This window comes from Protopterus annectens, chromosome 2.part2 (assembly GCF_019279795.1).
Source record: "Protopterus annectens isolate FY-2018-M chromosome 2.part2, PAN1.0, whole genome shotgun sequence".
Classification (NCBI taxonomy): domain Eukaryota; kingdom Metazoa; phylum Chordata; order Ceratodontiformes; family Protopteridae; genus Protopterus; species Protopterus annectens.
The window spans coordinates 434,359,804-434,387,288 of record NC_056730.1 but is presented as its reverse complement, the minus strand read 5'-3'; the positions used below and the strand labels follow the sequence as shown (position 1 = coordinate 434,387,288).

General features: G+C 38.8%; 1 protein-coding gene across 4 annotated transcripts in view; it reads right to left on the bottom strand.

Annotated features, from left to right (window-relative positions):
* The window catches only part of ARHGEF28 (Rho guanine nucleotide exchange factor 28), a 3,217,901-nt gene that overhangs the window by 2,222,936 nt on the left and 967,480 nt on the right, over positions 1 to 27,485 (bottom strand). For all 4 annotated transcript variants that reach the window (XM_044063941.1, XM_044063943.1, XM_044063942.1 and 1 more), the window contains exon 4: positions 217 to 364. In XM_044063941.1, the coding sequence (XP_043919876.1) occupies positions 217 to 364 (148 nt within the window). The remainder of the gene's footprint in view (positions 1 to 216; positions 365 to 27,485) is intronic.

Below are 27,485 nucleotides of genomic sequence, written 5' to 3'. Positions count from 1 at the left end.
TACATACACATTTCTACATGCAAGTATTAGAAGACTCCTGGTGGATGCATTGCTAATTCTATTTCAAGGACAGTGAAGGAAATAAAATAATTGCATGCATCAATAAAATTATTCTCAAAATCCTGCCTAAACCACACATGTCCACTCATCATACAAACTCATACACCACAACATTAATAATTCTAACTTTAATTAAATTATAAATTAATAACTCACCAGGAACAACTGAATGAAGACAGGTCTCATTCACTTTATGCGCTGATGTAACATGCCTTCTGTTTGAACCGCCAAACACAAAGTAAAAGTTGGCATCTTCTTCAAGATTAGTGAGCTTGTCAAACTCTGCCATTACTGATGACTGCCCCTGTAAGATAGGCATTCCCTTAATAGAATACTAAAACAATAGATTTTGTACATTATCTTCAAGCACATTCAGAAAATTCAGTCTTCAGTCCATCTGAAATATAATGCATTCAAATTCTGAAAGAATCAAAAAGAAATACGTTTATATGTATAAGTACGTACTTGTAGATAGATATGCAGCACTTCGCTATTAAATTATTGAATGCTCAGATGTCTGAACAACAGAATATCGAGCTGCGAAGGTTGAAAATCCAGACCAACACAAACCACAACTCACCCAATACCTGTTTTCTGTGAGGGAGCAAGCCCTCCGGCACCTCCCACACCCCCTGCTAATTACATATGCCAACTGTGAAATAATGATCACACCACTGTGAGGAAATAACACCATGATCCTGGACAGCAGACATCCCATTCTACTCAATGTTCAGGGTTTTCAGGGTTTTCAGCCTTCCCAGCTTGATGTTCTATTCTTCACTCATTTGAGCATAAAACAATTTAATATGGACCAACACAGCATACACACCCAAATATATCTATAAGTATGTATGCAATGAAGGACTTGTGAAGCCAAGAGATGTGAAACAGCTGGACATCTTTCACAAATTGAGAGTTATGCAAAGTCGCACAATGCACCTTTCAAACTTGCTAACCTTGTCTGATTCATCATACTCCCTTGCTTAGAAACTGAGTGCCATATAATTGGGCATTGTGAGTTTCAGTACTGTGCTTAAATGTGGCCCTTGGAGGCACGTCCTATGAAAATGAGGCCCATAAGCACCCTAGTGCAATGCTCGGTTAGAATAACCTGTACAGTACAGAAGTCCTACACTCTGTGCTAAGCAGTTACAAGTGCATGCAGCTAGGTAACAACTTGCAACTATGCATTCAACCGAGGTAATCTGCACAGGGGAAGTGGAAACTTTTATCTGTATAAAAGCTGGCAAGGGTAGGTAGTAGTGACTGTAGGAGTGTGCAAACAGGGAGAGTGCATGAGTAGGCTTGTGAGGGTCTTGGCATAAATATTTACTGTGAGTTTATGTATATACACACACACACACACACACACACACACACACACACACACATGGAAACAAGATATTTCTTCAAATGTTGTTAGTTTACCTTAGTGATAAGGCCTCTAAAACTGTGGGAATTACTCATCTTATTTTTGTTCAGAATACATTTTCTTTTATTATAAAGCTTGATATTATGGTTCCACCATATGGGTTTGTCCTGCACTTGTTCCTATAGGGTACAGCTGCAGCTATGTAGCTGTTTACATCCTGGTACATTGTGGTGGTGTACATTTCTGTATATTCAGTTTATTTAACCTTGTCTGGTGGGGATTTGATTTGAAGCTTGCCAATATATCACTTACAAGTAGGTAGCTTGTCTTAAAGAAATTTCTAATGGTACCTTGGGTAAAAGGGATCTCTGGTTTCATTTTTTTTTTCTTGAAGGAGACTGTTTTATGGTTAGACCTAACAAATGAAGACACACACGGGATGGTGCAAGATGCTCCTATATTAGCAAAAACAAGATCCAACATGTTACAGCCCTACCAGGTACTCTGACTTATTGTTCCACAGCATTTATATTGACAAAGTCCGGGAATCTCTGTACTTGTGCACTACTGGTGGTGTAGGTTTCCTACTCTACAGTCGGATAGATTAGATCAACTAGGAAAATTGTATTGAGTTTAATACTGTGCGACTCTAGTTCCTGTATACAGGCATTGCGGCTTTTTTGTGTCATACATGGAGTTCTACAACTAGCTTATATATGGTACTGGACCTTTCTGATGGTTATTTGTTCATACATGCTCTAATGCAATGTGCTGCTTTACCAGACTTGATGCGAGTCTCTTCTGGATGTAGATTAAGACACTTCAGTCTTGTTTTCTCCTCCAAGCAGTAGCTGGTCTCAACATGTTCATAGGTTCATAGATTAGTACTAAGCTAACTGCCCTTTCGAGCCATTTTAAGCCTAGCCAATTATCCCTTGTGAGACTCAAACCTCACACCTTGTGTTTGCAAGGCAAACACCTTAACCGTTAGGCCACCCTCCCAACCCAAATGTGTAAGGCATTATAGCCCTGCAAAGCCTGGGTGCTCTCTGCTTTGTCACTGCACAGATGTCTTGAATGTCATGTTGCCATCACCCAGAATGATGCTGAAATTCAAAGACAAGATATTTGTCTTTTTGTGATTGGCTACATAGTTGGTGTCATTCTAGTGAGATGCAGTGTGGGTGAGTATGGGATGAAACGGCTGACAAACACTCCTGCTTTGTTAAGGACTGTCTGCACCTCTGTTACCACAGCTTTTTAATTTGGAACACATTAATGTCAGCCAACTCAATGCCAGAAGTTTTTACAAAAAAAGGTTGACACTATAGAGCTTCCTGCAACTCAAAGCATATTCATATGTGGTTTTGTAATTAAAGCACTTCATCTACTTCTGGTTGTAGCACCTATCATGACTTAATTCAGACCTACCATTAATGCTATTCATTGGGTTACTGGTCTTTGTTCTTCATTGTATTTGCTTTGCTGTTGTTTTTTGCTACCATTAATGCTGCATGGGACCATAAGTATTTGTCAGGGACCACATCACCTCTCAACAGATTCTTCATAACCTCAAATTCTAACACTTAATAATCTAAGTTACCTTAAATAATTTTCATTATCACTTTATAGCTAGTTATATATTATGCTTCATTTTTCTACGGACTAAAATGCCTTAGCTGAAATCTCCATTAAGCCAAAACACTTGCAAAATAGGTAACTTAGTTATCATTCCATAAACTGGCTAACCTACACCCATCAATAGCCAGAATTCCCAGGACTTCCTTGACTTTATAACTGTTAACACCTTTAAAAAGATAGGTAACTGTCTTACTAGGGCCCCTTGTCTTCACTAAGGCAGAAGTTTGAAATGTCAGCCCCCTCTACAGCGAGTCCAGAAACACAGAGACTGATTGGCCAAAAAATTGGACTTGCATATACTAAGTCTGAGATGCCTTTTCTCAGAATATTCCCCTTTCTCCAGGTATGGCAATCTCAGAGTTGGTATATATAAGTTTGGTGGGATGTGTGGGGTTTGCCTACTCTGCAACAAGAAATTTTAAGGAGAAGAGCGATCTTTGAGATTTGCTCATCACATTTGTTTTTGTTCTTTTTTTTTTCAGCTTGTTAGTACTTGGCAAATCAAGTGCCGTCATTTCAGTTGGGAGCCTCTCACTAATATAGTCGCTTCTTTCACACCTTTCTGAGTATCCGTGTCATTAAATCAGACCATAAATACATCACTTTTTCATTTAAAATTGATTACACTTTCATTGCAAACACTGATGTGTACATACATTTCTCAAACGCTAAACTTATAAGAGAACTCAATGACCTAAGGAAATTCTGATGTAAATCTTTTCCTATGCAATCCATCGCAAAAGCTGTCACCTACATCTGTGGTTTCTACTTACACTTAAACAGATGGATTGATAAGGCAATCCCTCTCTATACTAAATATACTGAGAAATTTAAAAACAAAGCCTTATGGTACTATACTCACAAATACATTAGCAATTAACTGTACCATGGAACATAACTGCAAGAACACATAACTGACTTTTAAAGCATACAAAACATGTATTAAACTGCTATATTGCAAGAACACATAACTGACTTTTTAAAGCATCACATTTATTAAACTGCTATTTAGTTGGATTTTGTCAGAGGGCCTGGATAACATACCAGATTCATCATTATCTTCTTTCGGCTGTTCCCGTTAGGGGTCGCCACAGTGGATCATCTGTTTCCATTTCTTCCTGTCCTCTGCATCTTGCTCTGTCACACCAACCACCTGCATGTCCTCTCTCATCACATACATAAACCTTACCTTAGGCCTTCCTCTTTTCCTCTTACCTGGTAGCATCATCCTTAGCAACTTTTTCACAATATACTCAGCAACCTTCTTCAGCACATGTCCAAACCATTGTAATCTTGCCTCACTGGCTTTGTCTCCAAACCGTCCAACGTGGGCTGACCCTCTAATATACTTCTTCCTAATCCTGTCCACCCTCTTCACACCCAGTGCAAATCTTAACATCTTTAACTCTGCCACATCCAGCTCAAACTCCTGCATTTTTGTCAATGCCACTGTCTCCAACCCATATAACATAGCTGGTCTCACTACCCTCTTGTAGAGCTTCCCTTTCACTCTTACTGGTACTCGTCTGTCCAAATCGCTCTGACACTCTTCTTCACCCACTCCATCCTGCCTGTACTCTCCTCTTCACCTCTCTTCCACACTCACCGTTACTCTGAACTACTGATCCCAAGTATTTAAACTCATCCACCTTCGCCACCTCTAATCCTTGCATCCTCACCATTCCTCTATCCTCCCTCTCATTAACACACAAAAATTCTGTCTTAGTCCTGCTGACCTTCATTCCTCTTCTCTCTAGAGCATATCTCCATCTCTCCAGGGTCTCCTCCACCTGTTCTCTACTCTCACTACAGATCACAATATCATCTGCAAACATCATAGTCCACGGGGACTCCGGTCTGATCTTGTCTGTCAACCTGTCCATCACCACTGCAAATAAGAAAGGGCTTAGAGCTGATCCTTGATGTAACCCCCACCTCCACCTTAAACGCATCCGTCACTCCCACCACAGACCTCACCACTGTCACACTACCCTCGTACATATCCCTGTACCACTCTTACATACTTCTCTGACACTCCTGACTTCCTCATACAATACCACAACTCCTCTCTAGGCACCCTGTCATATGCTTTTTCTAAGCCTACAAAAACACAATGCAACTCCTTCTGACCTTTTCTGTACTTCTCCATCAAAACTCTCAGAGCAAACATTGCATCTGTAGTGCTCTTTCCCGGCATGAAACCATACTGCTGATCACTAATCATCAATGTCCCTTCTTAACCTAGCTTCCACTACTTTTTCCCATAACTTCATGCTGTGACTGATCAATTTAATCCCTCTGTAGTTACTACAGTTCTGCACATCACCCTTATTCTTAAAAATCGGTACCAAAACACTTTTTCTCCATTCCTCAAGCATCCTCTCACTTTCCAAGATTTCATTAAACAATCTGGTTAAAAACTCCGCTGCCATTTCACCTAAATACCTCCATGCTTCCACAGGTATGTCATCTGGACCAACAGCCTTTCCATTCTTTATCCTCTTCATAGTTATCCTTACTTCCTCCTTGCTAATCCATTGTACTTCATGATTCACTATCCCCACATCATCCAACCTTCTCTCCCTCTCATTCTCTTCATTCATCAACCCCTCAAAGTACTCTTTCCATCTCCTCAACACACTCTCCTCACTTGTAAGTATGTTTCCCTCATTATCCTTTATCACCTTTACCTGCTGCACATCTTTCCTAGCTCGGTCCCTCTGTGTAGCCAATCGGAATAGGTCCTTTTCTCCCTCCTTAGTGTCCAACCTTTCATACATCTCTTCATATGTCTAATCCTTAGCTTTCGCCACCTCTCTCTTTGCCATGCACATCATCTCCTTATACTCCTGTCTACTTTCTTTATCTCTCTGACAATCCCACTTCTTTGCCAACCTTTTTCTCTGTATACTCTCCTGTACTTCCTCATTCCAACACCATGTCTGCTTGTCATCCTTCCTCTGTTCAGATGTCAAACCAAGCACCTTTCTAGCTGTCTCCCTTATTAGCTCTGCTGTAGTTACCCAGCTATTTGTCAACTCTTCATTGCCACCCAGTGCTTGTCTTAACTCATCCCTGAGCTCCACCTCACAATTACCCTTTTTCAATTTCCACCATTTGATCCTTGGTGCTGCCCTCACACTCCTCCTCCTCTTCTTGATCACCAACGTCATCCTACAAACCACCATCCTATACTGCCTAACTACACTTTCCCTGGTCACCACTTTACAGTCTCCAATCTCCTTCAAACTGGCCCTCCTACATAAGATATAATCCACCTGTGTGCATCTTCCTCCACTCTTGTATGTCACCTTATGCTCCTCCCTCTTGTTAAAATACATATTCACCACAGCCATGTCCATCCTTTTCGCAAAATCCACTACCATCTGTCCTTCTGCATTCCTTTGTTTAACACCATACCTACCCATCACTTCCTCATCCCCTACGTTTCCTTCACCAACATGCCCATTGAAATCTGCTCCAATCACCACTCTCACCCTTGGGTACAGCCATCACCACTTCATCCAACTCACTCCAAAATTTTTCTTTCTCATCCATCGTACACCCAACTTGTGGAGCATATGCACTAACAGTCATCATTACACCATCAATTTCCAGCTTCATAAACATCACTCTATCTGACTTTCTTTTTACCTCCAAAACACTAACCACAGAGGCCTTAACACCTTTAGGCCCCTGAGAAACAGTTTCTGGGTCCGCCCTAGGACTCTTAAACAAATACTTATGAGCTTGGGCACCCTATAGTACCTATCAGGTTTAACAGGAGCAGGAGGCAAAGAATCAGGGTTCAGGAAGCCTCTGCAAAACATCTTCCACCACATTCAATACAGGAGGTATAGCTAAGGGCCTATGCTGGGGTAAAAACAAGAATCCCCTAAGCCTCTTCCTGGAATCAGAGTAATCCTGGCCTTCCCATTTAAAGTGCTCCCTCATGGAATGCAGAGTCTCTGAAAATGAAAAATCCTCAGGAGGAGAAGCCGAAGGAGTGGCATCATCCACATCAGAATCAGAATAATGAGGATACTCCTGCAAATCTTCCGCAGAAGACTCAGAAGCCCCTGAACCCTGTTCAAAACTGTCAAACTCTGGTTCCACCCTAGGCCTCTTATCAGGAGGGCCCATAGAACCTCTAATCATAGTAATCAAATCTTCTGCCATTTTAAGCATATGTTTCTTAGGTACAGAACCCGAAAGGCTAGGAGAAGCCCCTACTGAAGCTGAATAGTTACCTGAGAAGCCCCCTCAGCCTGGCCTGCCTCCTGAGAGGGTACATCCTGTAACAGTAAAGTTTCTGCCTCAGACTCCATAGAAACTCCTGGCAAAACCTCTGGCTCCACTGAGCCACCTAAAGAACCGACGTCCGGGACTGCCGGTTCATCAACCCTAGGCTTCGCTGTTTTGTCCTTGCGCTTCTTGGACGAAGCGGGCGTCGGAACATCCGACGGCATTTTATAATTGCAACGCTTCCCAAACACTAATCTGGCACAGTCTAACCTCCTCTTAATAGTGCGTTTGTTAAACCTAGCACAAGAGCGGCAACCAACAACGTCGTGCTCAGGCCCTAAACAAGGTATACACAATGTATGGTAATCCCTATGAGGTATTTGCTTCCCACAAGAAATACAGTTATTCACTTTTTCTGACATCCGGTTAAATACTGAGGCAAGAAAAAAAACAAAATGTTCCCCAACGGGGTACTTAGCCAACTCTGATTCGGTCTGAAACTCCGGTTTCGGAAATATTTCAGAACGCCAACCTGCACTCGCAAAACTGCTTCTGCATCGGACCACGCGGCAAAAAAGACTGAGGATGTGACGCCGGTCATGCGCATTAGTACCCTGGCGTACTGACGTCAGTCTAATGCGCCCTGACCGACGTCAGCCTTATACTCTGGTATTCGGGCCGACTGGATGCGGACTATACCCAATAGTAAGGACTGCAGCAATGGAAAACGAAGAACATCTAGATATTTCTTCAAATGTTGTTAGTTTACCTTAGTGATAAGGTCTCTAAAACTGTGGGAATTACTCATCTTATTTTTGTTCAGAATACATTTTCTTTTATTATAAAGCTTGATATTATGGTTCCACCATGTGGGTTTGTCCTGCACTTGTTCCTATAGGGTACAGCTGCAGCTATGCAGCTGTTTACATCCTGGTACATTGTGGTGGTGTACATTTCTGTATATTCAGTTTATTTAACCTTATTTGGTGGGGATTTGATTTGAAGCTTGCCAATATATCACTTACAAGTAGGTAGCTTGTCTTAAAGAAATTTCTAATGGTACCTTGGGTAAAAGGGATCTCTGGTTTCATTTTTTTTTCTTGAAGGAGACTGTTTTATGGTTAGACCTAACAAATGAAGACACACACGGGATGGTGCAAGATGCTCCTATATTAGCAAAAACAAGATCCAACATGTTACAGCCCTAACAGGTACTCTGACTAATTGTTCCACAGCATTTATATTGACAAAGTCCGGGAATTTCTGTACTTGTGCACTACTGGTGGTGTAGGTTTCCTACTCTACAGTCAGATAGATTAGATCAACTAGGAAAATGGTATTGAGTTTAATACTGTGCGACTCTAGTTCCTGTATACAGGCATTGCAGCTTTTTTGTGTCATACATGGAGTTCTACAACTAGCTTATATATGGTACTGGACCTTTCTGATGGTTATTTGTTCATACATGCTCTAATGCAATGTGCTGCTTTACCAGACTTGATGCGAGTCTCTTCTGGATGTCGATTAAGACACTTCAGTCTTGTTTTCTCCTCCAAGCAGTAGCTGGTCTCAACATGTTCATAGGTTCATAGATTAGTACTAAGCTAACTGCCCTTTCGAGCCATTTTAAGCCTAGCCAATTATCCCTTGTGAGACTCAAACCCCACACCTTGTGTTTGCAAGGCAAACACCTTAACCGTTAGGCCACCCTCCCAACCCAAATGTGTAAGGCATTATAGCCCTGCAAAGCCTGAGTGCTCTCTGCTTTGTCACTGCACAGATGTCTTGAATGTCATGTTGCCATCACCCAGAATGATGCTGAAATTCAAAGACAAGATATTTGTCTTTTTGCGATTGGCTACATAGTTGGTGTCATTCTAGTGAGATGCAGTGTGGGTGAGTATGGGATGAAACGGCTGACAAACACTCCTGCTTTGTTAAGGACTGTCTGCACCTCTGTTACCACAGCTTTTTAATTTGGAACACATTAATGTCAGCCAACTCAATGCCAGAAGTTTTAACAAAAAAAAGGTTGACACTATAAAGCTTCCTGCAACTCAAAGCATATTCATATGTGGTTTCGTAATTAAAGCACTTCATCTACTTCTGGTTGCAGCACCTATCATGACTTAATTCAGACCTACCATTAATGCTATTCATTGGGTTACTGGTCTTTGTTCTTCATTGTATTTGCTTTGCTGTTGTTTTTTGCTACCATTAATGCTGCATGGGACCATAAGTATTTGTCAGGGACCACATCACCTCTCAACAGATTCTTCATAACCTCAAATTCTAACACTTAATAATCTAAGTTACCTTAAATAATTTTCATTATCACTTTATAGCTAGTTATATATTATGCTTCATTTTTCTACGGACTAAAATGCCTTAGCTGAAATCTCCATTAAGCCAAACACTTGCAAAATAGGTAACTTAGTTATCATTCCATAAACTGGTTAACCTACACCCATCAATAGTCAGAATTCCCAGGACTTCCTTGACTTTATAACTGTTAACACCTTTAAAAAGATAGGTAACTGTCTTACTAATGCCCCTTGTCTTCACTAAGGCAGAAGTTTGAAATGTCAGCCCCCTCTACAGTGAGTCCAGAAACACAGAGACTGATTGGCCAAAAAATTGGACTTGCATATACTAAGTCTGAGATGCCTTTTCTCAGAATATTCCCCTTTCTCCAGGTATGGCAATCTCAGAGTTGGTATATATAAGTTTGGTGGGATGTGTGGGGCTTGCCTACTCTGCAACAAGAAATTTTAAGGAGAAGAGCGATCTTTGAGATTTGCTCATCACATTTGTTTTTGTTCTTTTTTTTTTCAGCTTGTTAGTACTTGGCAAATCAAGTGCCGTCATTTCAGTTGGGAGCCTCTCACTAATATAGTCGCTTCTTTCACACCTTTCTGAGTATCCGTGTCATTAAATCAGACCATAAATACATCACTTTTTCATTTAAAATTGATTACACTTTCATTGCAAACACTGATGTGTACATACATTTCTCAAACGCTAAACTTATAAGAGAACTCAATGACCTAAGGAAATTCTGATGTAAATCTTTTCCTATGGAATCCATCGCAAAAGCTGTCACCTACATCTGTGGTTTCTACTTACACTCAAACAGATGGATTGATAAGGCAATCCCTCTTTATACTAAATATACTGAGAAATTTAAAAACAAAGCCTTATGGTACTATACTCACAAATACATTAGCAATTAACTGCACCATGGAACATAACTGCAAGAACACATAACTGACTTTTAAAGCATACAAAACATTTATTAAACTGCTATATTGCAAGAACACATAACTGACTTTTTAAAGCATCACATTTATTAAACTGTTATTTAGTTGGATTTTGTCAGAGGGCCTGGATAACATACCAGATTCATCATCATCTTCTTTCGGCTGTTCCCGTTAGGGGTCGCCACAGTGGATCATCTGTTTCCATTTCTTCCTGTCCTCTGCATCTTGCTCTGTCACACCAACCACCTGCATGTCCTCTCTCACCACATACATAAACCTTACCTTAGGCCTTCCTCTTTTCCTGTTACCTGGTAGCTTCATCCTTAGCATCTTTTTCACAATATATTCAGCAACCTTCTTCAGCACATGTCCAAACCAATGTAATCTTGCCTCACTGGCTTTGTCTCCAAACCGTCCAACGTGGGCTGACCCCCTAATATACTTCTTCCTAATCCTGTCCACCCTCTTCACACCCAGTGCAAATCTTAACATCTTTAACTCTGCTACATCCAGCTCAAACTCCTGCATTTTTGTCAATGCCACTGTCTCCAACCCATATAACATAGCTGGTCTCACTACCCTCTTGTAGAGCTTCCCTTTCACTCTTACTGGTACTCGTCTGTCACAAATCGCTCCTGACACTCTTCTTCACCCACTCCATCCTGCCTGTACTCTCCTCTTCACCTCTCTTCCACACTCACCGTTACTCTGAACTACTGATCCCAAGTATTTAAACTCATCCACCTTCGCCACCTCTAATCCTTGCATCCTCACCATTCCTCTATCCTCCCTCTCATTAACACACAAAAATTCTGTCTTAGTCCTGCTGACCTTCATTCCTCTTCTCTCTAGAGCATATCTCCATCTCTCCAGGGTCGTCTCCACCTGTTCTCTACTCTCACTACAGATCACGATATCATCTGCAAACATCATAGTCCACGGGGACTCTGGTCTGATCTTGTCTGTCAACCTGTCCATCACCACTGCAAATAAGAAAGGGCATAGAGCTGATCCTTGATGTAACCCCCACCTCCACCTTAAACGCATCCGTCACTCCCACCACAGACCTCACCACTGTCACACTACCCTCGTACATATCCCTGTACCACTCTTACATACTTCTCTGACACTCCTGACTTCCTCATACAATACCACAACTCCTCTCTAGTCACCCTGTCATATGCTTTTTCTAAGTCTACAAAAACACAATGCAACTCCTTCTGACCTTTTCTGTACTTCTCCATCAAAACTCTCAGAGAAAACATTGCATCTGTAGTGCTCTTTCCCGGCATGAAACCATACTGCTGATCACTAATCATCAATGTCCTTTCTTAATCTAGCTTCCACTACTTTTTCCCATAACTTCATGCTGTGACTGATCAATTTAATCCCTCTGTAGTTACTACAGCTCTGCACATCACCCTTATTCTTAAATATCGGTACCAAAACACTTTTTCTCCATTCCTCAGGCATCCTCTCACTTTCCATGATTTCATTAAACAATCTGGCTAAAAACTCCACTGCCATTTCACCTAAATACCTCCATGCTTCCACAGGTATGTCATCTGGACCAACAGCCTTTCCATTCTTTATCCTCTTCATAGTTATCCTTACTTCCTCCTTGCTAATCCATTGTACTTCATGATTCACTATCCCCACATCATCCAACCTTCTCTCCCTCTCATTCTCTTCATTCATCAACCTTTTTCTCTGTATACTCTCCGGTACTTCCTCATTCCACCACCATGTCTGCTTGTCATCCTTCCTCTGTTCAGATGTCAAACCAAGCACCTTTCTAGCTGTCTCCCTTATTAGCTCTGCTGTAGTTACCCAGCTATTTGTCAACTCTTCATTGCCACCCAGTGCTTGTCTTAACTCATCCCTGAGCTCCACCTCACAATTACCCTTTTTCAATTTCCACCATTTGATCCTTGGTGCTGCCCTCACACTCCTCCTCCTCTTCTTGATCACCAACGTCATCCTACAAAACGCCATCCTATGCTGCCTAACTACACTTTCCCTGGTCACCACTTTACAGTCTCCAATCTCCTTCAAACTGGCCCCCCTACATAAGATATAATCCACTTGTGTGCATCTTCCTCCACTCTTGTATGTCACCTTATGCTCCTCCCTCTTGTTAAAATACATATTCACCACAACCATGTCCATCCTTTTCACAAAATCCACTACCATCTGACCTTCTGCATTGCTTTGTTTAACACCATACCTACCCATCACTTCCTCATCCCCTCTGTTTCCTTCACCAACATGCCCATTGAAATCTGCTCCAATCACCACTCTCTCACCCTTGGGTACAGCCATCACCACTTCATCCAACTCACTCCAAAAGTTTTCTTTCTCATCCATCGCACACCCAACCTGTGGAGCATATGCACTAACATTCATCATTATACCATCAATTTCCAGCTTCATAAACATCACTCTATCTGACTTTCTTTTCACCTCCAAAACACTCTTAGCATACTGTTCCTTCAGGATAACTGCTACACCATTTCTCCTCCCATCCACACCATGATAAAACAATCTGAACCCATCTTTGATACACCTAGCCTTATTCCCCTTCCATCTGGTCTCTTGCACACACAATATGCCAACCTTCCTTCTGTCCATCATATCAACTAGCTCTCGCCCTATACCAGTCATACTGCCTGCATTCAAAGTTCCGACCCTCGCTACCACAGTCCTAGCCTTTCTCCTCTCTTCCTGCCTTCGGCCATACCTTCCGCCTCTTCTCCTCCTTCGGCCAACAGTAGCTCAATTTCCACCAGCACCCTGTTGGCTAACAGTACTGGTGGCAGTCGTTGTTAACCCGGGCCTCGACCGATTCGGTATGGAAATATTTACTGGTGTCCGCATGAATTATTTGGTAAAGTTTTATGCCGGATGCTCTTCCTGACACAACCCTCCCCAATTACCCGGGCTTGGGACCGGCACAAAGAAATGCACTGGCTTGTGCACCCCCAGTGGCTGGGTAACATAGCAGATTGTTAGTCTATATTTGATACCAATAAACAATTTGAGCCCTCATTTTTACTAATGTCTCTGCATGGCTCCCATTCCCGAAACCAGAAAAATAGCCATCATAAAGCCTTCACATAAGGTTAACTGAACCACTGACCCTAGAAGCTACAAAGCCTTTAGTCTCATTAGTCTTATATATAAATTAATGGAATATATAATTTCTGACTTTATACATTTATAGAATGAAAACCTCTTAAACCTGGACCCACATCAATTTGGCTTTGTCAAAGGCAGGTCCTGCCTCTTTAACCTCATTAATTTCTATGAAAACATCATTGAAGGTATGCATATTACCTATTTGATATCTACAGCTTATTTTGCCCTGGCCAAGACCTCTGATACAATTACTAACATAGATATTTTTGACAAACTTATAAACATGAACATAAATCCAAATGTTTCACGATGGGTTGCTAACCGGCTCTCTGTCAGAACCAATACAGTCAGAATTGCATTTACCATCCTTACAGTAAAAATGTTACTACTAGTGCCCCACATGACTTACTGTTGGGCCTTCTCCTACCTGGCACTTCCTTCTCTGATCTCCAAGCCATTATTCCTGGCCAATGGTTCCTTAAGTTTGTGGGTGATGTCAAACTGGGTGTTGTTATTTCATTCAGCCACTGACACGCAATTGTTGCACACAACAGTCTCAGTCTAAACAAAACATACAGGATAGTTCAATTTGGCAAATTAAACATTTTCATATCCTACCACTTGGGAGACATACCTCTCGAAACAGAAATTCTCATCAGAAATCTAGGTACCTTTACTTACAACTTCTGATCTTTCGACCATCATGCCTCCAAACCAGGACCCGCACACTTCTCAGAGAAAGCACCTCAGTTGAGAAACATACCGAACAGTCTAACACTGTGAGGCACTAATGACACCACCGTGCCAACCTCAAACAACCTCCAACCTCAAACAACATTCTACAAGATTCTCAAAATACATCAGTTTAAACTCACTTCTTGAAATGTTCTGCAAACTATGTTTGCCTGAATCTCAGAGAAGCCATTTAATGTCTATGAATCATATGGCTCCTTTAGCAAATAAAACACTGGATCTAAAATGTGCAGTCATTACAGCTGTATATCTTTAAAAGAAGATTCCACAAACTATGCAGAACAATAATATAACTGCTTTGTAAGTTACTTTTCCAAACTGCATATTTGTCTTTCCTTCCCTTTAATGAATATGGCCTGCCACATACTGCTGCAAAACCTTTATCTGGAGTACAACATACAGAGCAAAATACACAGTAGCACTAATTCTACAGCTATTGATTAATTAGGCTATATCTTATCCCAATATGCATCTGATTCTACAGATATTGATTAATTAGGCTACATCTTAGCCCAATATGCATCTAATTCTACAGATATTGATTAATTAGGCTACATCTTAGTCCAATATGCATCTAATTCTACAGATATTGATTAATTAGGCTACATCTTAGCCCAATATGCATCTAATTCTACAGATATTGATTAATTAGGCTACATCTTAGCCCAATATGCATCTAATTCTACAGATATTGATTAATTAGGCTACATATTAGCCCAATGAGCAACTTCAAAGTACAAAGAAGTGGTGCAACAGCTTTAATTATCTTTTCATAGCCTGCAATTACACTGATTTACGATGTGAACAAAGTATTAGATTACTTGGATAAATAAATAATAAAAAGAATTATGTCTTTTTTATTTCCTTTTTGTTAACTAGGATAATCTCACTGGGGGGCTGAGTCCCTTCTCAGATAACAGATGGACAGTTCTGTCATAGACAGTCGCATGACGCCTCACAAATGTTCAAACTGCAGATGCCATGAGTACAGTGACTGTAGTCGGGGCTTTAACCTGGCCCTGAGTGCCAGTGATCTTAGATAATGAGACTGAAGGCAAAGGAGCAGAGTACCTTGCATAGTGGGGGTGCAGGTAAGCCTCCCACAAAAAATCTCTTTTGTGCATTAACTGAAAGGTCATCTTGGAAATTCTATTTCATTTGGGATGATTTTTGATTTTCTGCTTTTAACTTGCCCGGAATTCTCTAAAACAAACACAGCCACCATGCCAAAGTGTACCAGACAACCTAAATCTTGCAGGAACATCGATCTCTGGAATACCTTTTCAACAGCTGTGACAGACAATGTGAAATTAAAATGAAAAGGTAATTATTACAGTGCACATAAGACACAAAAACAGCAGCATGAAATCCATTCAAAAACCCCACTGATGTGCTCAGTCTGTAAAGGTACATGCACAAGGATACAGTGAGCAGCCCATATCTAGCACAGCATGGCATAATAAAATGATTTAAGGTAAGCAATTACATACAGGGAAAATTAGTCATTAATGGAAAAGATTTATGTTAGTGAGCATGACCTAGGCAACTTGCTGACAGTCACATGACAGATGAATGACAGCTGAGGGATTTCTACCAGTATTATATGTCTCTTATTTTTGCATATCTACACTAGTATATCATTGCTCCTTCCCAGCCTTGTACACGCAAAATAACTTTGAAAAATCAGCTGAGCAACTGATAGCATGCTGCTAACCGGAAAGAACAAGGGAGGCTCATCAAAATGCATCTTTAAGATAATAGCACCAAAACTTTTTTTTATCATTTTTGTCCATGCCTGCAGACCATCAAGCTCTGTCCTATCAGGTTAAGACCACTTATTCCTTGTATGAGGGTATATACTATAAGGGGGGAGATCTATTCGGGGAAAGCTATCATTAAGGATACACCGGGGTCACTTGTGCTCTCATAAGTTTCACAATAACATCTCTATTAAGCCCTAACCCGCTCACCTGGTGGCTCTGTGTGCACTGACATTATCACAAGGCCTGCCTATGCTGTGTCACTCTGTGCGCTCCCAATAACATTTCTATGAAGCCCTAACCTCTCATCTGGTGGCTCTGTGTGCAATGACATTATCACACGGCCTGCCTACACTATGTCACTGTTTGCATGTGCACTCCCTTACATGCAAGAATGCTGGCTACAATCACCAACTCGGGTAGTGACAGAGCACATCCTTCCCAAAGCCAGATTCTTGTTTTCCATGCTGTGAGCCATCAGTCCCGGGACTGGAGTGGTAATGAATTGGTTGGGGAACATCATAACCCCGGCCCCCTAAGATGGGCGAGCTCTAGTCACTTATTTCCCATCATCTAGGACTTGAGCCATTGTATGAAGCTGAGTCTTCTGTGTTACAGTCAGGGCTTTATCACTCTGTGCCATGGAGAAGGTTTCCACTACATGTGATATTAATAATAAGCAGCATTATCTAAAATCCATTCAGCAATTCAAATACCATAATTTGCAAAAATGTAAGCCTTAAAAGCTATAGACAGTACAACTTATACATGACAATAAGTAATACATTAAAAACAAAAAATATACTTTCAGTATGACTGTGTGAAGAGAAAAAAGAACAACATAAAAACAAAGCTGTTGGAAAACCCAAACAAGCATTGTGTAAAGACAGTACAATAAAACCACAGAGCAATTCAAACGTGTTTAATCTTAATATTTCAGAAGTGAATCTGCTCAGAACATGGGAAAGAAAAATTCATGGCATTTATCAAACTACACCTTAAAAACTACACAAAAGTCCTTCACTTTATACTTGCAAGTCAAGATTTACTTAAAACAGCAATAATGATTCACTCCCTTGCAGTGCAGCTACACCCAACAAGTTTAGTTTCTCACACAAAACTTAACCCCTTCTTTCCAATAAACTGAAAATATGCCTTACTTGCAACTATTTAAATACAGAGTATCAAGCTTAATGCCAGATTCCTAAATTCCAACATGGCTGAGTATTTTGTGCACGCAAAGGGAATTTAGCTAAGTAACACACTTTTGAGTAGACATATGTGGCCAGACAAGCACCAGGAAAACACATCCATATATACCTCTCCTTTCCAGATTTTTGCCTCAATGTTTGGTCTGCTTCTCATAAAATGGGTAGCTTTCTGGCAAGTGACTGAAGATTAAAGTCACTATGTAATAACACACATTTGAGTTTCAGACTTCACATCCTGCAAAAAATGCTTGCTAACATAAATCTTGTTGCAAGTTTCTAAGATAAATATTTAAAATGTGTCCCTATTTTGGGGCCTTTGTCGCCCCATTATTTTAGGCTTTGTCCAGATTCCTTATGCTTAGAGTTAAGCATGTCTATAATGTGCATAACTGTACTCGATAACACAGCTTTATATTTGCATTTTAAAACTTAATTTTTGTGCTCCAAAATATATAACTAGAAAGATAATGAAGAATGCAAACATACTTAAAGTTCAGACGCTAGAAGGTTGCTCAGCAAAGGCCTTACCTACACTGAAATTTCCAGGTATGCTAGTGGATCTCTTCAGTCTAGGAGCTGATTTTAAGATATGCATTCCATTCACCAGTCTGTCTCGTTACTCTATACAATAGCACTGCATAAACCTGACTCTTCAGTAAGCAGTTCCCACAAAACTTTAAGTCTGTGTTAATTCTATCATTAGCATTTACATATATTATGGAGTACATATCGCAGTAATCAATGGACTGAATATAACCAAATACTCATTTTCTTATCTATGCTGAGTTAATACTGTAAATGTATAATACGATTATATGGCATAATATATATGTGTGTTGGTAATACATGACTTATGGCTTATAATATTATTTTACAGTAGTATTATTTAAAAATTTAATTCTTTACTTTTTTAAATATTGCCATTGTGTGAAATAACTGATTTCTGTTCAGTCTCACCTCGCTAACTCTGCTATCTATGGATACCTTAATGACATACGTACTATACGTGTCACTTTTGTGTACATGATGATGCTTTCAATAATTTTGCTTACTGATGGTCATTCTTCTCAAATTCATCTCCTAGAAAACCAGCGGCAGAAGGCAGAACACAGAAATCATGGCTGTCATGAATCAAGGGTGAGAAGTTTTTTTTTTTTTTTTTTTTTTGTATGACCTAAGCATTTCTCCCCACCCTTCCTTAAAGAACTGTGCAATGCGGATGATGAAGAGTCCAGTGTGAGTGCAGTCTTTTTATTAATTAAAACCCCATTCTTTAGACATGTTTTAGGTACTGGTTACACAACAGTAGACTTAGCACACAAGTTTAATATATATTATATTTATTATATTTATTATATTTATTGATATTTATTATATATTAACTGGAAATAACATATATATTAAACAATGTAGTTTTATTTACATTTATTTTTATATTTATTGATATTTTATTGGCACTGAGTGCATAAAGGAATTTTTTAAGGTTCATTTTAATTGTATATTTTTACATGCACGGTTCTTAGAAGGTTTCATTTAAAAAAAACTAAAACAAAAAAAACACAGTTGTCACACTACTCTGATTTCATTGTTTATTTGTCCATGTTATTTACAATATTTAAAATATTTAAACTAAGAAAGTTTTTTTCAATGACTTTAGAATGTACTGATAGTATTTAACATTATAAGATAGTATTCACAGCTCTTGTCAGACATCTACGCATTTGTATTTTAACATGTTTTTATTTGTTTGCTTGAAATCAAAAGTATTGTGCACAACCATGCTTCCATCTCAACAAAGTATATTTTACATCTTGGTGTTGGTTAAAGCATTTCAATCAACTTAATTCAATTAATTGAATTGAATTAATGTAATTGTTTAATTGAAACAATCAGCACTGAAAGCCTCTATTTAAATGAACTTGGTTACCCTGCTGTTTCATCTTGAAAAAGCCTAACATCTATGCAGGCGAAAGCGCTTGATTTATCAGTGTTTCGTTTACCTTATTGTGTTGTTCGTGTTCAATAAAGGATTTATCTACAGTTACAGCTTGGAGAGGTTCATTGGACTACCACGGTGCTTACTGCTTTCTTCCTTTTGGTTGTTGGGACTTAGTTCGTGGTTTGGTTTACTTTTGGACAACTACACAAGAAAGCTAACATGCAAAGTACTTTCCTTGGATGACGTCTGCTCCATGAGTCCTAAATGCAGAAGTTGCAGCACCAGGCCATTTATTTGTCACAGGTCCTGTGATGAAACTCATTCAACACATTCCACCCAGGATGGGTAAACAAGCAGTCATCTGCTCAGTCTAAGTCCTCCAAAATGGTCCTTCCAGCAGTCAAGCTACTTATCAAACTCAAGTTATCTGCAGCATTGGCAAGAACAAAAAACTCTATTTTGTGCAGTCAGTTTATTCAAGCATGCTTGTATACCCTGCTGCATAGCCTCATGACAACTATATATAATTTATAATGGAAAAAAAAAACATGCACTCAGTGATGGCAGGCAGGCATGGCAAGCCCAGAGGAATGCTACATCATAAATTTGTACAGAACCTTTGAACATAATAAAAACATCATCCAAAAATCTGGTATACAGCTTTACCTTCTCCATCAAGTGCGAAATTTGTTGATTCCCTCTTGTAAAAGTATGCAGTGATGGAAGAACAAATTTGTAAAGATTCTTGGGCCTTTTTAGCTTCTATTGATAATTTTGGTTTTCATCCAGATGTGTGGTTTTAAACAGTTGATGTTGTTGACCTGTATTTCTCTATACCACATGAAAGTGGGATTGACTGGGTCGTTGAAAGGTTGTTACATCATGGTGTAGAGCGAAAGGAGATTAGATTATTTCAAGAGTTAATGGACATTATTTTAAAAAAGAACTATATAATGTTCAACAACAATATTTACAAACAAGTAGTGGGAGTAGCCATGGGGTCACTGTGTGGAGGAAGCTACGCTAATCTAGTAATGGCTCAGTGGGAACACCAGACAATCTTTTGTGACAACAGGTTGATGGAGAAGGTAAAGCTATATACCATGTTCAAAGGTTCTGTGGATGATGCCAAGGAGTTCATACAGCACTTGAATGACAGTACACCATTTAATTTCACTTTTTCAGTTCATGAAAAGGTAATCACATATTTAGATGTGGATTTAAGGAAAGAAGAGTGTGAGAATTGGTTTGTAGCTAGAATTCACTATAAGAACACTTATTCTAACATTATGTTACAATACACCAGTTGCCATCCCCCATATCAGAAGATCTGTGCTCAAAGGCCAATTAGATAGAGCGGCAAGAATGACCACTGATATGGTCAGCTTTTTGGACGAATGTGAGATTTTAAAAAAGCATGTTCATTAGCCGTGGTTATCCTGAATATTTAGTACTTGAACTAATAAGTGAGGTACAAACTGAAAGAAGTACAGGTTTTTATCGCCCTATCCTCACTGGTGAACAGAGAGTGAGTGTTGCACACTCTAGCTCTGTTAATGAACCATCGATGTGTGGGAATGTAGAGCTAGGAGAAGATGAACCATGCCCTATGGCTACTGGTACACAAAAGCAATTTAAAAGGAGCTTTATTACAGTGTATAATTTAGAAGCAAGTGATTTGCGATGGATCCTGGATAAAAATCTACTGTATTTTATGAAAGGATTAATTAAGAAGTTGGGAAATCGCCTGACTTTAATTTTTAAAAGAGTTAGAAATTTAAAGAATTTTGTGGAGGCAGAAGTAAGTATCTCAAACAGAATAATGGGTACTTACAAATGTGAATCATGTAACTGCTGTAAATTCATTTCAACAGGGTCAAATTTCAGTGTGGGCAAAATGAAATATCAGACGAGGGGTAGGTTTAACTGTAATTCCAAAGCAGTGGTGTACCTGGCCTCCTGCCAGCTATGCCCTGCGTTTTACATAGGGAAGACTGATAGGAGGCTGAGAGATAGGATATATGAACATCTATACAATATTAAAAAGAAAATCAGTTTAAATTCACTGGCTAGGCATTGTAAAGAAAACCCTACCCACAGTTTTTTGTTTAGGGTAATAGATCAAGTCACTCCAGTTTTAAAAGGAGGCCCCTACCAACTTCTTTTAGAAAAGTGTGAATTAATATGCCAGTTACGATTAAATTCTTACACAGATCCAGGTTTGAATGAAATCACTTCACTGTCATGTATTTTAAAACTGAAAAGTCTTTTGCGTTAAATTATATTTATTAGTTTTTAAGTATTTGGAAAGTATCAATTGATAAATTTTATGACTATTTTTGCATATTTTGTATTTTATATGTATAGTATAATTCAATAAGTAGAGTATTTAGAGTGATGAGCATCCTGAAACTACTTTGGCCAATAAGGTTTGTTGTTATTTAGACTTTTGTGTATTGTAATTGTCATAGGATGGTTGTCATGTCAATCTTATTTTAAAAAAATTATTTAACTCTCTTGTTTTGCACAGCTGATTTGTCTGATGAAGTCTACTAAACTGACAGGGTGAACTAAAAGCGCTTCACTTTCGTTTGGAATAAAGCTTTGTGGATTATTCATTTGTGCACCGGAGCCGTTATTTTATTTATTTTGCTAGTTTGGTCCGTGGTGTTGCTTAGATACTCTGATGTGCCTGGGTTTTTCTCGTGGCTTTTTTTTCCTATATAGGCTTTCAGTGTGACCATTTCATTTATTGCTTTATTTGGGATATTTTGCATTCACCCTTTTATTATAAGATGATTGTTTCCACTGAATGGCTAAGCTACCCAGTTATGCTGCACTACTGAGTCCATAAAAAAGGTAAAATGTATTATGTGCACAGCTAGGGCGATTTGGCTTTGACATTATTAGCTTGAAGACATTAATAAAGACTTAAAAGATAAAAATTCAACATGCATTCATACACAATGGAGCTGGAACACTGGTATATCCTTAAAGGGTCACCTGAGTGTAACCCATGTGCACTCTTCACAAATATTAAAGTACTACAGAATGGGCAGACTGGTTTGTCTGAGTATTTATGTTGTTTTTGCTTGTGTGGCTTTTCTGTATGACCTCTTCACTTGTCATTTTGGTTCTTATGTATAACTGCTGTATTTCTCAGAAGACAGTTTTAAACTTCTGTCACAAACTTCATATACTTTTTTATACATTGCAATGAAAAAGATTACAAGTTCTTACATCTTCTCCCACCACTGAAAAACACAAATCGCAGTTTTAATCATATAATTTAAGCTTATTTGCACATTTTAGAGCAGCTCACACTTCTGCTATAGTCTGCTTCAGAAAGCAGTGGCAGATGTATTCCCAAAATAAAACCACTCCCCCTATATAACTCAAAAATAAATAAACAAAGAATACCAAACGGTCTTGGAAATACTGATAAGTTCACCTATAATGATTTTACTATTTTGATTAATTAACTTACAACTGACTGGGACACTTAAGCTTAACCATACACACAAAGACTACCTGATGTAATTAACACTTCTGGCACAGTTGGTAAAACTCTAGGAAGAAAAACATTCTTATTATTTTGACCAACATGCCAACAGTTTGTTTTTATACTACAACTCAACAATTACTGACAAAGCAATATAAAGCATCAGTCAAATCAGATAATGAAATGGAGGTATTCTCTTGCATAATACCTCCACATTTAGAAATTTCTCTACTAATGACTAATGAACCATTCTCTTATTAGACATAGATACAATGGGTGACATATGAATAAATTGTAATGAAACTATAGGTTATTAAAACTAAACAGCGTCCAACTTTAAAAATGAAAACCAATCTCATTTTATTCAAGAAATTGCTAACAAAGGCATTCCACCAAGTATAAATAAAACAGAAGAAAATATTAAAGCATTGTGCAACTACATAATGAAACTTAACTGCAGTGCTCAGCATTACTGTACTCTATAAATCAAAGGAGCAGTGTACTGTCAATCACAAAGCATTCTCAAAATTCTAGTGAAGTATGCTAGGCCCAACAATCAAAGTCAGACAATTTAGGCCACTAATGAATTAGACTAAAAGGGTGTCACCCTCCTCTTAGTCATATCTCCTAATCAAACTGAAGTAGCTTTGGACAAACTCAAAAACATTGGTCCTATTCTCCTTGATAACTGATTACGTTTACTCACTGCTAAAATATAGTAAAATAACTTCAAATCTTATTGAATAAAATCTTCTCCATAGGCTCTGTACCTAAACTATGGCAGTAGGATCTATAGCTGACCTCCTGAATTACAGGCCTGTCATTCTTACAAATAACAGTGCAAGGTTACAGACAAGACCTTTATGAAACTTGAACAGAGGGACACAGGTGATCTGCTTCTAGAGATGACTGAGTAGAGATTTGTTTCATGAAAGCCATGCTTTTTAAATCTGTGTACCTTTCCAGAGGAGGATGATACAGCTGCCCTGGATAAGAGGTTAAGTGTAGATGCAGTCTATTCTGACACTATAAATGCCTTTGAATTTTTCCCCAATGAATGAATTATAAACAAACTCAATGAGCTCTAATTCAACACATATGCATTGACCCTATCAAATAAAACACACTGATTGTTAACCAACTCCTCCCAAAATTAACACTACTGTCTCTCACTCTCCAAAGCAAACTGGTTACATTTTTAAGCCACATCCAACCTTCTGCTTGGTTCCCAATATTCACACTGCTCTGACAAGATATCCCAACACCTCCATAATGAAACTCATACAAGCCACCCCAACACACACCCTTAAAAACAAGCCACAAGAGGCTCTACTCCTCAGACCCCTTCTACCTGGCTACACAGCACTGACCACAGCTTCTCTGGCCTTGTCCCCCAAGCTATGGCAGTCTCTCCATCCAGATCTCACTAACAATGACAACTATTCTAACTTTAGACTACAACTCAAACAATTCCTGAGGCAGCAATATGAAAGCATATACCAGAATGAAGGGTATACCTCCTAACCAACAAGGCCCCTCTACACATTGTTCATTTTATTTCACATTTCAACTTCTTTAGTCCAGCTTTGTAATCTCTCTGACTCACCCTTGTATAAATACATACATAAAATGTATAATCACATTGTCATTCTTTGATATTACTATTCACACCACTGACTATGTTGACTGACAAATTATGCATCTTGTACTGCTGAGCACACTTGAATGCACATTATTTTACTGTGTTGTTAACCATTTCTGTTTGACCAGAAATGCTTTTGTACTTGCTGTTTTGAGTGTAGTCTGGGCTGAGCCTGCAAATGGTCATGTGGTAATCAGCAATCCACCCTGATAAACAAAATGCAAATAAAAATAAAAAAAATGATAGCCCATTAAGCCGACAACTGCCTTTCCAGTAAAACATAAGCAAAGATGCTATCTGGCCTCTCATTGCCACTGAAGTTAACAATTGGATGCCACAGGATTCAGTTCTTTATCCACTTCTTTTGGCATCTTTTTTTCAGAAGAATAAGTTGTTAGCAATAATTTTTCACTCACTAAGCTTGCTGATGAAAATGATTATAGGTAAAATTATCCTCTCTCACTTCTTCTTCTTCTTTCGGCTTTTCCCAATTAGGGGGGGAGTTAAGCCATCACCTTGTCCGCACATGACTTCTTCTTCTTCTTTCTCCTTTTTCCCAATTAGGGGTCGCCACAGCGATCACCTTGTCCCTTTGATTTGGCAGTACACACACCTAGGGCCAAGTCTTTGGGATGTGGGAGGACCGGAGCACCCAGGAGAAACACACACCCACAGGAGGGGACATGCAGACTAAATTATCCTCTCTCACTAAGACATAATAATTCTCCAGAAAAGATTTGACACAACCTACATTATACTTCAAAAATGACTGACCTTCAGTATAAACAAGTGTAGTGAATTCAAGGCCCCTACCACTTACTGAACTGACAGAAAATGTTTAAAAATGTTGCTATTAAGGACGTTGGTACAGTTATAGACTGACAGTTCAGCTTCAGTCAAAAAGTTGTAGAATTGTTAAGAGAGGGTCAAGAGCTTGTGTGTGTGTGTAAATTAAATTGGAATACTTTGGCTACTGAGTGTTTGTGTGTAAAACAAATTTAAAATATGTTACTTTGGTCATTATTAATATAATTAATATTTTTGACAAACATCTGAGAAGGATGCAGTCAACAATGTAGCTGTACTCATATTCACTATTCTATCAAAAGTTACCAAATAAACCATACAAGTCAAATAAGCACCACACATTTGAAACTAAAACAATCAAAATTTTATTAAACAAAAAAAAAACTTAATGCATTGGCAAACCATCGTCCCAGAGTTCTAAAAGTCATACAATACTTAATTAATCTCTTAAATACACTTTACCAATTCTGTTAGACCAACAGAAAAACAACAAGAATGAGCAAGAACAAACACCCACAAACTGTTAGGAATCTTCTGAAATACTATATCAACACATTAATGCCTAAACATCTAAGAAATAATATAAATAATTGCATTAAAATTATAGAATGTAAATATAAATATATTTGAAGGGAGAATAAACCTATCTAAATTAATGTTACAATAAATATTTCATTAAATATATAAAAATAAACCATGCTTCCATTTTTAACAATACTTCAGAAATACTATGAGTAAGTTCAGAAGAAGTAAAATATACATAAAAATGTTAGTTATACAAAGTTTCTATTATAATACTCAGAAAAATGCAAAACCACCGTAACTGTGGCTGAAACAGGTTTTATGTCTCGAATATGTTCCTGTACCTACTTCCTTACTGGTTACTAGTTTGTTCTATGCAATACATATAACACAAGGACATCTCAAACCATGTACCACTGTAGCTTGGTAACAAACAAGGCATTAATATGTTTATATACAGTAACTTCATTTTAAAATATTCCTAAGAGCTTATGGGTGGTTGTTTTTGTTAACTGATGATGCTTTTCTATTGGTCTAACAGTATTGTTAAAGAGTATTTATTTATTTAATTATTTTACAGTTTGTTTACCGGGATAGTCCATTGGGCTAAGAAGAGCCTGTTTTCAATGGTGTCCCAGGGAGAAAAGCTCTGTAAAAACATTATACAATTTATGCAAATCATAAAAATGAGTAATATAGTTAACAATTTTCAAGAGAAAAGGTAAAAAACATGTCATTTAACTATTTACAAATATCTTAGTTCATACAGTGGTAAATCTAAAACAGAGGTGAAGGAGATTTGCATAGGTATCATATAACAGTTATAGCGGAGTATACAGGGGATAGGAAGAGATTAGATGTCAAGTAAGAAAAGAGAATAGTAAGAAGTGGTGTACGTGGAGTGAAAGAGGGGTGGGAAGAAAAGGGGTGAGGGTAATGGTAGCTTAGAAGGTAGTTACGTAGGGAGAGAGCAGGAACATTTCCAGAGGGATATGAGATGGGAATGAAGCAAGGTTTTAAAGGTAGAGTGGTTATGGGTGGTGTGAATGAGAGGTGGCAGGGAATTCCAAAGCTGTGCTAGGAAAAAGGATAGTAGTTGTTTCCCTGTTGGGCGTGCAGGCTTGTGTAGTTCAATCAGATTTTGGTTATTTGATCTCAAGAGTCTATCAGGTAGGTGCATTTTAAGTGAAGAGGCCAGAGAGAGGCAGGGAGATGGACAGAAGATAAGTTTGTGGGCATGAGTGAGTTGGATGTAGGTACGATAATTGGGGAGCTTTAGCCAATTTAGTTTGTGAAGGGCATTACTGTGGTGGGTGGAGGATTTGTGACCAGTGGCAAACTTGGAGATTTTATTATAACAGAAGAGAGTTTAGTCTTTAGTGAAGCTTGTAGGTTAGTGAGTAGAGGGGCACCATATAGGAGGGAAGGAATGAGGTATGTAGTTGAGAGGGCAGACCTAGTGGAGGGGGTGAGGTAGCGGGAGTGGCGGTAAAGCATACCAAGTTTCTGGTGAGTTTTTTTGATATTCATTTGTAGGTGGATATCAAACTTAAAAGTGTTCACCAATGAGGACACCTAAGAGTTTGGTATGGGATACTATCTCGAGAGAAGAGTTGCTTTGGTTGGTAATAAT